The sequence below is a fragment of the Leuresthes tenuis genome, unplaced genomic scaffold, assembly GCF_036924035.1.
Source record: "Leuresthes tenuis unplaced genomic scaffold, fLeuTen1.0.hap1 SCAF_4, whole genome shotgun sequence".
NCBI classification, from domain to species: Eukaryota; Metazoa; Chordata; class Actinopteri; order Atheriniformes; family Atherinopsidae; genus Leuresthes; species Leuresthes tenuis.
Genome location: NW_027325358.1, coordinates 526,621 through 541,453, shown reverse-complemented (window position 1 = coordinate 541,453; position 14,833 = coordinate 526,621). Strand labels below are relative to the sequence as shown.

At 50.3% G+C, this 14,833-nt stretch overlaps 2 protein-coding genes across 2 annotated transcripts; both read left to right on the top strand.

Moving 5' to 3' along the window:
* Window positions 1–2,344: 2,344 nt before the first annotated feature.
* On the top strand, window positions 2,345–4,611 carry pet117 (protein PET117 homolog, mitochondrial). Its single transcript, XM_072384000.1, has 2 exons — window positions 2,345–2,521; window positions 4,462–4,611. The coding sequence occupies exons 1-2, from the start codon at window positions 2,426–2,428 to the stop codon at window positions 4,609–4,611; spliced, it is 246 nt and encodes an 81-aa protein (XP_072240101.1). The 5' UTR covers window positions 2,345–2,425.
* Window positions 4,612–4,735: 124 nt separating this feature from the next.
* Window positions 4,736–11,705, top strand: kat14 (lysine acetyltransferase 14). Its single transcript, XM_072383999.1, has 10 exons — window positions 4,736–4,994; window positions 6,034–6,155; window positions 6,229–6,350; window positions 6,421–6,593; window positions 6,659–7,093; window positions 7,166–7,761; window positions 7,900–8,033; window positions 9,951–10,126; window positions 10,196–10,386; window positions 11,378–11,705. Exons 1-10 carry the CDS (start codon window positions 4,736–4,738, stop codon window positions 11,549–11,551), a joined length of 2,382 nt encoding a protein of 793 aa, XP_072240100.1. The 3' UTR covers window positions 11,552–11,705.
* The last annotated feature ends 3,128 nt before the right edge of the window (window positions 11,706–14,833 follow it).

Here is a 14,833-nt window from a genome sequence, read left to right as displayed (position 1 = left end):
ACCTTTTAGTCGGGGCGCTATTGATCCCCAAAAGAAAAGGAGGAGCCTCCTGTAGGGGGGGGTTATCTGCTGGAGTTGTGATTGGGCCAAAGATCGCAGGATATTTCCGATGTTGGAGCGTCAGGAGCGACATCGCTCTGGGCGTCCCCCTGGTGGACTAAACATGAATAACAGCGCTCACGTTGTGGTGGCTTCTGTACGTATAACTGAAGTTAGAAATAAAGGTCTGATAGAACACCATTATTGTCTCCGTGGCAACAGGAGCAGGAAACTGACCTTGCTGGCAGCGACAGACGTCAAAAAAGTGCAGCGACGTGACAATGATGGAATAGTCTCAGGTGTTCTTTTGTTTCTTACAATAATGTTTACATCAGTTTTCGTTGCTCCTTTTGTGTTGCTGATGTTCTGCACTGTGCGTGTGTGAGTGTGCACGTGTGCGTGCACGTGTGTGCGTGAGGCTGACACAGAGCTGGACTATGAAAGCTGCAGCCGCCGGCGCCGCTCGGTGGGCGGCTGCACGCTGGAGAACCTGCAGCGTTTGTGTTCAGATGCTAATGTTTCGGCCCTGATTGTACGCACATGAGTCTGAAAGCGAAGGAGAGCAGGTTTCACTTCTGGATCTGAGGCTCAGCTCAGGACCTCAAGGACCGGAAACATGTCGTTGTTTGTGGCGTCTTTCGGTCTCTGAAAGAAACGACCTTAAGAAGGCTTGAAAATGATTTTTAATGGGACTGAAATCTGAAACAATCTTAGAGATAATCGGACCTGATCCAGTTATCGATCCATCACAGACCCAAAGTGCAGGGTTGTGGGTCCGGTCCGGAGGGTCTGAGCTGAAGCCTGAGAGCTGCTGAGGTCTTAGAGTCTGTGATATTTTTGTATCCTGCTGACTGACGTGTTTGAACACGTGCTGAAGAAGGTCTCCAATAATCGGCGCCGCATTTTGCTTTTCATAGTTTTTTAAATGGCTGTTGAAGTTCCTGAAATGTGAAAAGAATGTGAACCGTTGGCTGAAAGCTACAGAAATGGAAAACCTTTGTAAAAATAAATGTGTGTAAATAGCCATCGAACTGCACCGTCGCCCACGGAGACGAACTCCACAGACGAGCTTCAGTCTGTTCATTTCATGCTTTTAATTTATTGCTGTGACTCTATTTATTTTTACTTTGCTCTCCATATGTACAGTGAAACATTTGTCTTATTTATGTTCCATGATCAATAAAACTGGCTCTCATCTGCGCAGTTGTTCTGTTTATCTGTTATATATATATTATATTCTGCAGATATATTGTAGAGATGACCCTGGTTGTGTGAAACAGAGTTCATCCGGTTTCATTTTAAAGGTTTTAAGTATCATGATGACCAGCTGTTCATCAGCAGGTGTCAAAACTCAGGAAATCCAACCTCAGGTGAGCACATGGCTGCTTAACAACAGGAAGTCTCCTGGCTGCTCATCAGCCGCTGCAGAGTTTGAATCGGGTGCAGGAGGGAAACATCTCAAACAGGCCGGGCGGCGGGTCATGAGGACCGGAACACTGAGGGTTGTGATCCGTGTACACGACTAAAGGTTCAGCTCCACCCCCCACATACACCTCAAAAAGCCCATATTAGAGCCAACGCCTCCCTCTAAACAATACAGTAGTTCAACTGATAAGAATTAAAGTTCCTCCAAAAGAAAAGAAACCGACAGGATGCTCAACTCCACCAGCCTAACCCTTAACTTCTCATCCGAGGAGCAGCCAAGGAGATCAAAGCTTTGACCTGCAGAAATGAACGCTGACACATCGGTGACTTTTTTATGTACTCAGGAGGTTTGTAAGAGGCACAGCTACAGAAGAACGGTTTCTACAGAACACTCTATAATAACCCAAAAACCTCCTCTTTATTCAGCAGCAGAACCTTGGCTCTGACTGGACAGACCTGCCCCCGGCCCACTACCCAAGTAAGTAGCCCCAGCAAACTCTGCCAGAACTGCAGCCTCAGCTGCGGCCCTTAGGTGGCGCTCAGAGGTACGTGACAATCTGGGAGAGTCGGTTTGAATTGTTCTAACAGAAGTTCACAGGACTGAGGGAAGTCTCCACCTCAGCCGCCACATAACAGCGATTGAAAAGAGTTGTTCTCCCTGGCAAACTCCAGACACGTTCATGCTTTGTAGACGTTCTGAACTTTTGCCTGAACACCTCTGGAACTCATTCGCTTTCAAAACGGCAGCCGTGACTTTATTGTATTTTTGTAAGATCGCCGAAGATTGACCTCTGACGAATTTGACCAGCAGAGGAGCTGCTCTGAGTCTCCGCTGGTGGCGCTGTGCTTCAGTCATTTCTACCTTTGAACGAAGAAGAAAAAGAATAAGAAGCAGCAGAAGAAGAATCTCCTCCAGCGAAGCCAGTTAGCCGCTGGCTAATGTGAAACGAAAGATAACGTGATGTCTACGACCTCTAAAGTGGTTCTAGGAGTGTCCGTGATTCTGACTCTAAGCACTGTGGCTGCGGTCCATCTCAATCAGTCCTGGGACAGAGAGGTGAGCCGGTCCGGACCGAGCCGGTCTAACGGTGACCGAACTAGCGACATGCGGGCTTACAGTTAGCTACTGGGGAGTTATTTGAGCGTTTCCCGCTTCAGTTGAAGCCTGTTGGTGTGTAACGGAGCTGCTGCAGTCTCTCGGCTCAGACTGGGCCAAACAGGAACTGTTTAGCTGAACAGAAAATACAAATAAATATTTTCAGCTGCGTCTGTCAAGCTAACAGCGAGTTAGCGTAGCTTCCGGTTCAGATTTTCAAAATACAAGCCTCACAGTAGAGCCGCTTCGTTCATCCGCAGAGAAGAAACGAATTATTTTCTGTTTAGACTTCTTCTGGTGACATGACCGTTTCCCAATAATCACTTTAGTTTTTATTCATTATTAATTTTTCTGTGTGAGTAATGTGAGGAGCAGAAATAGCAATAAAAAGATAAAAACCGATAAAAAACACCAGATTTTTGGATCAGAATTTATGAGGCGTTTTCCAGTGTGACTGAATCTTCTGTTACAAACCAAGCTTTTCAGGTTTGAGTCACATATTTCTGATAGATTAGTGAGTTGTTGATGAAAAGAGCAGGATGACCTGCTGATGGATGTTAATGACAGGCGCAGTGATGAGGACGTCATCAGTTGCACCTTTATTCTGAAGGTGTTGGGACAGATGCCGTCTGCTTCCTGTTGTGTCTCCTCTGTGAGAAGGACGGTTGCCCCATAAGGTCAAACCCTGGAGACCAAACACCTCAGTTCGGTTGGTCACGTTCATAAAAACTCAGAAACAAACCGATGTTGATAAATGATGAACTTTTCTGATCAGGAGTCCTTAAAGTTATTCTGTAACAACAACAATGAATAGGTTTATTGTTTAATAATAATATTAGCAAAAAAACTCCAGCTCTATAACTAAGATACAGATAGTTACTCTATTGATCCCAGAGGGAAACAAGTTAGCAGTTAGCAGTAAGTTAGCAGTTAGCTGTGAGTTAGCAGTTAGCTGTGAGTTAGCAGCAGATGCTAGCAAACAATGCTTTCTCATCAGCAGTGATGGACCAAGCCGGAGATGTGCACAGCGTAACTCGCAGTAATGCATGTGAACCGTTAATTACTGCGTTTAAACATTTTGGATTTATTAACCTCATTAAACAGTTGGACCTGGAGACCTCCATCTTTATCAGAAACATGCAGATAATGTAACGTTAACTGATCCTCTTTGTGGCTCAGTTCCTTCAGTCCAGCGTTGAACTGGACCAAGTTGTTAAAACAGTGGGATGAAAAGTGTCTGCTGCACATTCACAGTCTTTAGCTAACTCTGCTGGAACATTAGCCTCAGATATAGTTTATCCACTGGGCTCTTATATCCTCTGAGGCTGCTGCTGGATGGAAGATGCATGCTCCTCAGTGCAGCTGACAGCAGAACATTTCCACCAGAAGCTGGCTTCATCCGTCCAGCAGGGTGGATGTGAGTGGGCGGGGCTTAGCAGAGGAGGCGGGGTCAACTTAAGGAGTGACGTACTTTAGAAATGAAAATCAGAACGGCTCAAACAAAGGGGAACTAATAAATAACAGGGTTGTGTTTCTGGGGAGTTTTACACCTGCTGGTGACCTCAGACGCCCTGATATATGCTCCCAGGAGCAGGAAGAAGGAGTTTTACACTTCAGACGCCCTGATATATGCTCCCAGGAGCAGGAAGAAGGAGTTTTACACTTCAGACGCCCTGATATATGCTCCCAGGAACAGGAAGAAGGAGTTTTACACTTCAGACGCCCTGATATATGCTCCCAGGAACAGGAAGAAGGAGTTTTACACTTCAGACGCCCTGATATATGCTCCCAGGAGCAGGAAGAAGGAGTTTTATTAGTTTATCTGCTGGATTTGTCCGTCAGTATTTTCGAGTTAACCTTTGTCATGTGGTCTGAACCAGAGCTCCCTTCTGTGTCTGCAGCGTCTCCACGAGGGCGTGGTCCGGGATCTGGAGCGCCTTGAGCGGAAGAAGGAGAACCTGAGGCTGCTGGAGGAGCAGAGGGTTCTGACCCAACAGCTGGAGGAGGAGAGGCGGCGCCGGGAGGCTCAGCTCCGCCCACAGGACACCTGAGGCAGGTACTCTGAACGGTTTCTGGTGCGAGCGCTCTTTGAACAGGATGAGCAGCGTTCTCATCCCACCTGACCCGCAGCTTCCTGTCCAGGTGTAACCTGTGACCTCCACAGGTGTTCCGGCGATGGACAGCAGCAGCGAGCCACTGGCGGGCGGCGAGGACGAGGCGGTGTGCACGTCGGCCTCGGAGGGGCTGGAGGAGGGGGAGGTGGAGGGGGAGACGCTTCTGATCGTGGAGTCGGAGGACCAGGGCTCCATCGACCTCTCACATGACCAGAGTGGAGACTCCCTGACCAGCGACGTGGGCGAGGAGGCGGAGGGCGGCTGGGCCGGCGAGGACATGTCCTTCTACTGCGACCGCTGCCACAAGTGGGTCCCTGCAGGTGAGCCGCTGTGTTTGGGCTGCGTTGGGGGCCCCAGGTGTGTTGGGGGCCCCAGGTGTGTTTGGGGGCCCCAGGTGTGTTTGGGGGCCCCAGGTGTGTTGGGGGCCCCAGGTGTGTGTGGGGCCCTCTGGTGTGTTTGGGCCCTCAGGTGTGTTTGGGCTGTGTTGGGGGCCCCAGGTGTGTTTGGGGCCCTCTGGTGTGTTTGGGGGCCCCAGGTGTGTGTGGGGCCCTCTGGTGTGTGTGGCCCTCAGGTGTGTTTGGGGCCCTCAGGTGTGTGTGGCCCTCAGGTGTGTGTGGCCCTCAGGTGTGTTTGGGGCCCTCAGGTGTGTGTGGCCCTCAGGTGTGTTTGGGGCCCTCAGGTGTGTTTGGGGCCCTCAGGTGAGCCGCTGTGTTTGGGCTGTGTTGGGGCCCCAGGTGTGTTTGGGGGCCCCAGGTGTGTGTGGCCCTCAGGTGTGTGTGGCCCTCAGGTGTGTTTGGGGCCCTCAGGTGTGTTTGGGGCCCTCAGGTGTGGGGGGCCCCAGGTGTGTGTGGCTCTCAGGTGTGTTTGGGGCCCCCAGGTGTGTTTGGGGCCCCCAGGTGTGTTTGGGGCCCCCAGGTGTGTGTGGCTCTCAGGTGTGTTTGGGGCCCCCAGGTGTGTTTGGGGCCCCCAGGTGTGTTTGGGGCCCTCAGGTGTGTTGGGGGCCCCAGGTGTGTGTGGCCCTCAGGTGTGTTGGGGCCCTCAGGTGTGTTTGGGGCCCTCAGGTGTGTTGGGGGCCCCAGGTGTGTGTGGCTCTCAGGTGTGTTTGGGGCCCTCAGGTGTGTGGCCCTCAGGTGTGTTGGGGGCCCTCAGGTGTGTTTGGGGCCCCAGGTGTGTGTGGCCCTCAGGTGTGTTGGGGCCCCAGGTGTGTGTGGCCCTCAGGTGTGTTGGGGCCCTCAGGTGTGTTGGGGCCCTCAGGTGTGTGTGGCCCCCAGGTGTGTTGGGGCCCTCAGGTGTGTTTGGGGCCCCAGGTGTGTGGCCCTCAGGTGTGTGGCCCTCAGGTGTGACTGTACCTGCTTGCAGCTCAGCTCCGGGGGGAGCAGCCCAGCTACCTGAAAGGAGACAACTTCTTCAAGTTCATCTGCTGCGACTGCTCCGACGACAGCAAGGAGAGCTTCGAGAGGATGAGGCTCACCTGGCAGCAGGTAGGCTCCGCCCCTGTGGCCACGCCCCCACACACCCCAGCAGCCGTTACAGAGAGGCGTGTCCTGTGTTCAGGTGGTGATGCTGGCCATGTACAACCTGTCTCTGGAGGGGACGGGGCGCCAGGGCTACTTCAGGTGGAAGGAGGACATCTGTGCTTTCATTGGTCGGCACTGGAACTTCCTGCTGGGAACCAGGTGAGCTGCGGTTAACCGGTCCGCTCGGTTCTGGAGCCCGAGTTCCACAGTAACCTGACCTCCTCTGCAGGAAGAAGACGTCCACCTGGTGGAGCACGGTCGCCGGCTGCCTGTCGGTCGGCAGCCCCACCTTCTTCCGCTCCGGAGCGCAGGAGTTCGGGGAACCCGGCTGGTGGAAGCTGGTCCAGAACCGACCTCCGACGCTGAGGGCGGAGCCGGACAAATCCGCCACAAGGACGAAAGGTGAGCTGCAGCCACACAGGCGCCCAGGTGAGACGTTCCCTCGCTGAGCTGTTTCTGATCCGCAGCCTCCAAACCGCTGCTGGACCCGATCATCACCGTGGAGGGTCTGAGGAAGCGTGGCGCCCGGAACCCCGTGGAGAGCGCCATGCAGCTGAAGGAGAAGCGCTGCCGCACCCAGGAGGCCAAAGACATCCGGCGGGCGCAGAAGGAGGCGGTGGGAGGCTACGCCGACCGCAGCGCCTCCTCCACACCCGTCAAGCTCGGTGGAGGCCGCGGTGGGAGTGCCGGGCGCCGCCCTGAGCTGGTCCTGGAGAAAGGCGAGGTCATTGATTTCTCCTCACTCAGCTCCTCGGACAGAACGCCACTCACAAGCCCGTCGCCATCACCCTCCCCTGACTTCTCCGCCCCCGGAACACCGGCCTCTCATTCGGCCACACCGAGCCTGCTGTCGGAGGCAGACCTCATCCCCGACGCCATGCCGCCGCAGGCGCTGTTCCACGGTGAGTAACTGCTCGCCATGTCCAGGGGCTGCGATGTTGCTGTCATGTAATCACTGATGTCACATCCTCCAGATGACGAGGAGATGGAGACCGAGGGGATGATCGACCCCGGGATGGAGTACATCCCTCCTCCCAGCACCGGCCTCGCTGCCCGCAAGAAGCTCCGCCCAGCGCCACCTCACATCAAACGGGAAGCGGAGAGCGAGGACGATGACAGCCGCGAGCGCGAAGAAGAGTTTGACGAGCCGCCGGGACGGGGCAAAGCCCCGCCCCTGTCTGCTGGGGGCGTCGCTGGCGCCGGGGGGGTGGAGCGGAGGAGGATGGCTCATCCCGACAAGGCTGACGGCGCTGATGGCGTCCCCCGGAGTACTCGCTACGCGGCCCTCAGCCTGTATGAAGAGAGGATGCTGCTGCGGCGGCTGGACGCCTGCCCACTTGCTCTCGCCGTCACGCCGCAGGCGAAACGCCTTCACAGGAAGCTGCTGGTCCGCCAGGCCAAGCGTCAGAGAGGGCTCCCCCTGCTGGACATCGACCGGGCCGTCAGCGCCGCCCTCAGCTTGGTAGGAGGGATCTACGGCGCCCAGGAGGTGGCGTCGCAGGTGGTGGGCGGAGTCCAGGGGAAATACTGCACCAACAGCCAGGAGCTGCGAATCCTCGACCGTTTCCAGGTTGGCGCCAAAGCTCCGTTTGTACAGAAACTAAAAGCGTGTTGAGTTGGAGTTCAGTTCCACCTTCTGTACTTACGTTCCCGACCGGTTCAGGTCGGCGGCTTTGTTCTGGTACACTGATCAGCTGTTTTCACGCAGACCAACATATCGAGCAGACGAGGCGTCCAGCAGAACTCCGTCTCCTTCTGGCATCGTCTGATGGGCGCCGAGGGCGGGTTGGACCAGACCATCAAGAGTCCGTACACGTCCCGCATCCTGAAGCCGTTCATCAGGTAAATGCTGCTTCAGCAGGTAAACAGCAGGTAAACAGCAGGTAAACAGCAGGTAAACGGCAGGTAAACGGCAGGTAAACGGCAGGTAAACGGCAGGTAAACGGCAGGTAAACAGCAGGTAAACGGCAGGTAAACGGCAGGTAAACGGCAGGTAAACAGCAGGTAAACGGCAGGTAAACAGCAGGTAAACAGCAGGTAAACAGCAGGTAAACAGCAGGTAAACGCTGCTTCAGCAGGTAAACAGCAGGTAAACAGCAGGTAAACAGCAGGTAAACAGCAAGTAAACAGCAGGTAAACGGCAGGTAAATGCTGCTTCAGCAGGTAAACAGCAGGTAAACAGCAGGTAAACGGCAGGTAAACAGCAGGTAAACAGCAGGTAAACACCAGGTAAACACCAGGTAAACACCAGGTAAACGCTGCTTCAGCAGGTAAACAGCAGGTAAACAGCAGGTAAACAGCAGGTAAACAGCAGGTAAACAGCAGGTAAACGGCAGGTAAACAGCAGGTAAACGCTGCTTCAGCAGGTAAACAGCAGGTAAACAGCAGGTAAACAGCAGGTAAACAGCAGGTAAACGCTGCTTCAGCAGGTAAACAGCAGGTAAACAGCAGGTAAACAGCAGGTAAACGGCAGGTAAACGCTGCTTCAGCAGGTAAACAGCAGGTAAACAGCAGGTAAACGCTGCTTCAGCAGGTAAACAGCAGGTAAACAGCAGGTAAACAGCAGGTAAACGCTGCTTCAGCAGGTAAACGGCAGGTAAACGGCAGGTAAACGCTGCTTCAGCAGGTAAACGGCAGGTAAACGGCAGGTAAACAGCAGGTAAACGGCAGGTAAACGGCAGGTAAACGGCAGGTAAACGGCAGGTAAACGGCAGGTAAACAGCAGGTAAACGCTGCTTCAGCAGGTAAACAGCAGGTAAACAGCAGGTAAACAGCAGGTAAACGGCAGGTAAACAGCAGGTAAACGGCAGGTAAACAGCAGGTAAACGGCAGGTAAACGGCAGGTAAACAGCAGGTAAACGGCAGGTAAACAGCAGGTAAACGCTGCTTCAGCAGGTAAACAGCAGGTAAACAGCAGGTAAACAGCAGGTAAACGGCAGGTAAACAGCAGGTAAACGGCAGGTAAACAGCAGGTAAACGCTGCTTCAGCAGGTAAACGGCAGGTAAACAGCAGGCAAACAGCAGGTAAACAGCAGGTAAACGCTGCTTCAGCAGGTAAACGGCAGGTAAACGCTGCTTCAGCAGGTAAACGGCAGGTAAACGGCAGGTAAACAGCAGGTAAACGGCAGGTAAACAGCAGGTAAACGGCAGGTAAACGGCAGGTAAACGGCAGGTAAACGGCAGGTAAACGGCAGGTAAACAGCAGGTAAACAGCAGGTAAACGCTGCTTCAGCAGGTAAACAGCAGGTAAACGGCAGGTAAACAGCAGGTAAACGGCAGGTAAACAGCAGGTAAACGGCAGGTAAACAGCAGGTAAACGGCAGGTAAACAGCAGGTAAACGGCAGGTAAACAGCAGGTAAACGGCAGGTAAACGGCAGGTAAACAGCAGGTAAACGGCAGGTAAACAGCAGGTAAACGCTGCTTCAGCAGGTAAACAGCAGGTAAACAGCAGGTAAACGGCAGGTAAACGGCAGGTAAACGGCAGGTAAACAGCAGGTAAACAGCAGGTAAACGCTGCTTCAGCAGGTAAACAGCAGGTAAACGCTGCTTCAGCAGGTAAACAGCAGGTAAACAGCAGGTAAACGGCAGGTAAACAGCAGGTAAACGCTGCTTCAGCAGGTAAACAGCAGGTAAACGGCAGGTAAACGGCAGGTAAACGGCAGGTAAACAGCAGGTAAACAGCAGGTAAACGCTGCTGCCAGCCTGCAGGAGGTCCCTGGGTCCAGCTGAGGATGAACTGTGTTGTTGTTGTTCCTCAGGAGGGACTTTGAGAGTCGGCCAGTGAAGCTCAGGCTGTTGGCTGAGATCCGGGCGTATCCTCACAGGAAGGATCCTGACTGGGTCCCTGAACCCGACGCCTCCATCGACTACTGCTACGTCCGCCCAAACCACATCCCCTCCGTCAACGCCATGTGTCATGACAGCTTCTGGCCAGGTAGCACAGTTCCCCTCCACCTGTCCCTGCACCTGTGCTTTCAGTCACGCCTCTCCTGTGTCCCCCCAGGTGTGGACCTGTCCGAGTGCCTGCAGTACCCAGACTTCAGCGTGGTCGTCCTCTATAAGAAGGTGGTGGTCGGCTTTGGGTTCATGGTGCCAGACGTGAAATACAACGAGGCCTACATCTCCTTCCTGCTGGTCCACCCCGAGTGGAGGCGGGCCGGCATCGGGACCTTCATGATCTACCACCTGATCCAGGTGAGAGCGCGGGCCTGACAGGTGATCTGAGACGTGCCCCTCGGTTCTGCTGACCTCGTGGTGTGCCTCGGGTTTTCAGACTTGCCCCTCGGTTCTGCTGACCTCGTGGTGTGCCTCGGGTTTTCAGACTTGCCCCTCGGTTCTGCTGACCTCGTGGTGTGCCTCGGGTTTTCAGACTTGCACCTCGGTTCTGCTGACCTCGTGGTGTGCTTCTGGTTTTCAGACTTGCCCCTCGGTTCTGCTGACCTCGTGGTGTGCTTCTGGTTTTCAGACTTGCCCCTCGGTTCTGCTGACCTCGTGGTGTGCTTCTGGTTTTCAGACTTGCACCTCGGTTCTGCTGACCTCGTGGTGTGCTTCTGGTTTTCAGACTTGCCCCTCGGTTCTGCTGACCTCGTGGTGTGCTTCTGGTTTTCAGACTTGCACCTCGGTTCTGCTGACCTCGTGGTGTGCTTCTGGTTTTCAGACTTGCACCTCGGTTCTGCTGACCTCGTGGTGTGCTTCTGGTTTTCAGACTTGCACCTCGGTTCTGCTGACCTCGTGGTGTGCTTCTGGTTTTCAGACTTGCACCTCGGTTCTGCTGACCTCGTGGTGTGCTTCTGGTTTTCAGACTTGCACCTCGGTTCTGCTGACCTCGTGGTGTGCTTCTGGTTTTCAGACTTGCACCTCGGTTCTGCTGACCTCGTGGTGTGCTTCTGGTTTTCAGACTTGCACCTTGGTTCTGCTGACCTCGTGGTGTGCTTCTGGTTTTCAGACTTGCACCTTGGTTCTGCTGACCTCGTGGTGTGCTTCTGGTTTTCAGACTTGCACCTCGGTTCTGCTGACCTCGTGGTGTGCTTCTGGTTTTCAGACTTGCACCTTGGTTCTGCTGACCTCGTGGTGTGCTTCTGGTTTTCAGACTTGCACCTTGGTTCTGCTGACCCCGTGGTGTGCTTCTGGTTTTCAGACTTGCACCTTGGTTCTGCTGACCCCGTGGTGTGCTTCTGGTTTTCAGACTTGCATGGGGAAGGACGTGACGCTGCACGTGTCGGCCAGTAATCCCGCCATGCTGCTGTATCAGAAGTTTGGCTTCAAGGCCGAGGAGTACATCCTTGACTTCTACGATAAGTACTACCCTGTGGACAGCACCGAGTGCCGCCACGCCTTCTTCCTGCGGCTGAGGCGCTGACACCCGAACAGAACCAGGTTCTTTTGGGACTGCTTTCAGAACCTGGTTCCTGTGTCGCTCTGTAAATGTGTTGAATGTGTTTGTTTCCTTCTGCTGTTCAGAAAACCGTTTTTTGTCCATCTTCTGATTAAAAGTTAGTTTTTGTTTCAAACCAGTTGGTGGAAGGTGTCTGACTCACGTTTCTGCTCCAAAGATCCTGACAAGATAATCTGAGATTTACTTCCTCAGTGAGTTAGAGCTTGGCTTCAGTTTCATAGGAAGAGATCACTGCATGGCTGCAAAAAACAGTTTGTAACTGTGTTGGGTGTTAACATCTGTAGTAACATCTGCAGTAACATCTGCAGTAACATCTGCAGTAACATGTAGTAACATCTGTAGTAACATACAGTAACATCTGTAGTAACACATGCAGTAACATCTGTAGTAACATGCAGTAACATCTGCAGTAACATCTGTAGTAACATGCAGTAACATCTGCAGTAACATCTGCAGTAACATCTGTAGTAACATCTGTAGTAACATCTGCAGTAACATCTGTAGTAACATCTGTAGTAACATCTGTAGTAACACATGCAGTAACATCTGTAGTAACACATGCAGTAACATCTGTAGTAACATGCAGTAACATCTGCAGTAACATGCAGTAACATCTGCAGTAACATGCAGTAACATCTGTAGTAACACATGCAGTAACATCTGTAGTAACATGCAGTAACATCTGCAGTAACATCTGTAGTAACATCTGCAGTAACATCTGTAGTAACATGCAGTAACATCTGTAGTAACATGCAGTAACATCTGCAGTAACATCTGTAGTAACATCTGCAGTAACATCTGTAGTAACATGCAGTAACATCTGCAGTAACATGCAGTAACATCTGTAGTAACATGCAGTAACATCTGTAGTAACATGCAGTAACATCTGCAGTAACATCTGCAGTAACATCTGTAGTAACATCTGTAGTAACATCTGTAGTAACACATACAGTAACATCTGTAGTAACACATGCAGTAACATCTGTAGTAACACATGCAGTAACATCTGTAGTAACATGCAGTAACATCTGCAGTAACATGCAGTAACATCTGCAGTAACATGCAGTAACATCTGTAGTAACACATGCAGTAACATCTGTAGTAACATGCAGTAACATCTGCAGTAACATCTGTAGTAACATGCAGTAACATCTGTAGTAACATGCAGTAACATCTGTAGTAACATGCAGTAACATCTGCAGTAACATCTGCAGTAACATCTGTAGTAACATCTGTAGTAACATCTGCAGTAACATCTGTAGTAACATATGTAGTAACATCTGTAGTAACATCTGCAGTAACATCTGCAGTAACATCTGTAGTAACATCTGCAGTAACATCTGTAGTAACACATGCAGTAACATCTGTAGTAACATCTGCAGTAACATGCAGTAACATCTGTAGTAACACATGCAGTAACATCTGTAGTAACATGCAGTAACATCTGCAGTAACATGCAGTAACATCTGTAGTAACATGCAGTAACATCTGCAGTAACATCTGTAGTAACATGCAGTAACATCTGTAGTAACATGCAGTAACATCTGTAGTAACATGCAGTAACATCTGCAGTAACATCTGCAGTAACATCTGTAGTAACATCTGTAGTAACATCTGCAGTAACATCTGTAGTAACATATGTAGTAACATCTGTAGTAACATCTGCAGTAACATCTGCAGTAACATCTGCAGTAACATCTGTAGTAACATCTGCAGTAACATCTGTAGTAACATGCAGTAACATCTGTAGTAACACATGCAGTAACATCTGTAGTAACATGCAGTAACATCTGCAGTAACATGCAGTAACATCTGCAGTAACATCTGTAGTAACATCTGTAGTAACATCTGTATAACATCTATAGTAACATCTGTAGTAACATGCAGTAACATCTGTAGTAACATGCAGTAACATCTGTAGTAACATCTGCAGTAACATCTGTATAACATCTATAGTAACATCTGTAGTAACATGCAGTAACATCTGTAGTAACATGCAGTAACATCTGTAGTAACATGCAGTAACATCTGTAGTAACATGCAGTAACATACAGTAACATCTGCAGTAACATCTGTAGTAACATGCAGTAACATCTGCAGTAACATGCAGTAACATCTGTAGTAACATGCAGTAACATCTGCAGTAACATCTGCAGTAACATGCAATAACATCTGTAGTAACATCTGCAGTAACATCTGTAGTAACATGCAGTAACATCTGTAGTAACATGCAGTAACATCTGCAGTAACATGCAGTAACATCTGTAGTAACACATGCAGTAACATCTGTAGTAACATGCAGTAACATCTGCAGTAACATCTGTAGTAACATGCAGTAACATCTGTAGTAACATGCAGTAACATCTGCAGTAACATCTGTAGTAACATGCAGTAACATCTGTAGTAACATGCAGTAACATCTGTAGTAACATGCAGTAACATCTGCAGTAACATCTGTAGTAACATGCAGTAACATCTGTAGTAACATCTGTAGTAACATCTGCAGTAACATCTGTAGTAACATCTGTAGTAACATCTGCAGTAACATCTGTAGTAACATCTGCAGTAACATCTGTATAACATCTATAGTAACATCTGTAGTAACATGCAGTAACATCTGTAGTAACATCTGTAGTAACATCTGCAGTAACATCTGTAGTAACATCTGTAGTAACATCTGCAGTAACATCTGTAGTAACATCTGCAGTAACATCTGTATAACATCTATAGTAACATCTGTAGTAACATGCAGTAACATCTGCAGTAACATCTGCAGTAACATCTGCAGTAACATCTGTAGTAACATCTGCAGTAACATCTGCAGTAACATCTGTAGTAACATCTGCAGTAACATCTGTATAACATCTATAGTAACATCTGTAGTAACATGCAGTAACATCTGTAGTAACATGCAGTAACATCTGTAGTAACATGCAGTAACATCTGTAGTAACATCTGCAGTAACATCTGTATAACATCTATAGTAACATCTGTAGTAACATGCAGTAACATCTGTAGTAACATGCAGTAACATCTGTAGTAACATGCAGTAACATACAGTAACATCTGCAGTAACATCTGCAGTAACATCTGTATAACATCTATAGTAACATCTGTAGTAACATGCAGTAACATCTGCAGTAACATCTGTATAAACAGGTTTTAGAGCAACATCTGCTCCCATCCAGACGACGTCTTCTTCAGGGAAGGCCTTACATATTTCAGCAGGACAAAGTTAAACCACAT

What these genes read in the sequence shown, in the direction of transcription:
- pet117 (XM_072384000.1), top strand. Translation starts at nt 2,426, where the DNA reads ATGTCTACGACCTCTAAAGTGGTTCTAGGAGTGTCCGTGATTCTGACT. An exon ending in ATCAGTCCTGGGACAGAGAG is followed by an intron (nt 2,522 to 4,461) that starts GTGAGCCGGTCC and finishes CTGTGTCTGCAG; the next exon opens with CGTCTCCACGAGGGCGTGGT.
- kat14 (XM_072383999.1), top strand. Translation starts at nt 4,736, where the DNA reads ATGGACAGCAGCAGCGAGCCACTGGCGGGCGGCGAGGACGAGGCGGTG. An exon ending in CCACAAGTGGGTCCCTGCAG is followed by an intron (nt 4,995 to 6,033) that starts GTGAGCCGCTGT and finishes ACCTGCTTGCAG; the next exon opens with CTCAGCTCCGGGGGGAGCAG. An exon ending in TGATCTACCACCTGATCCAG is followed by an intron (nt 10,387 to 11,377) that starts GTGAGAGCGCGG and finishes TCTGGTTTTCAG; the next exon opens with ACTTGCATGGGGAAGGACGT.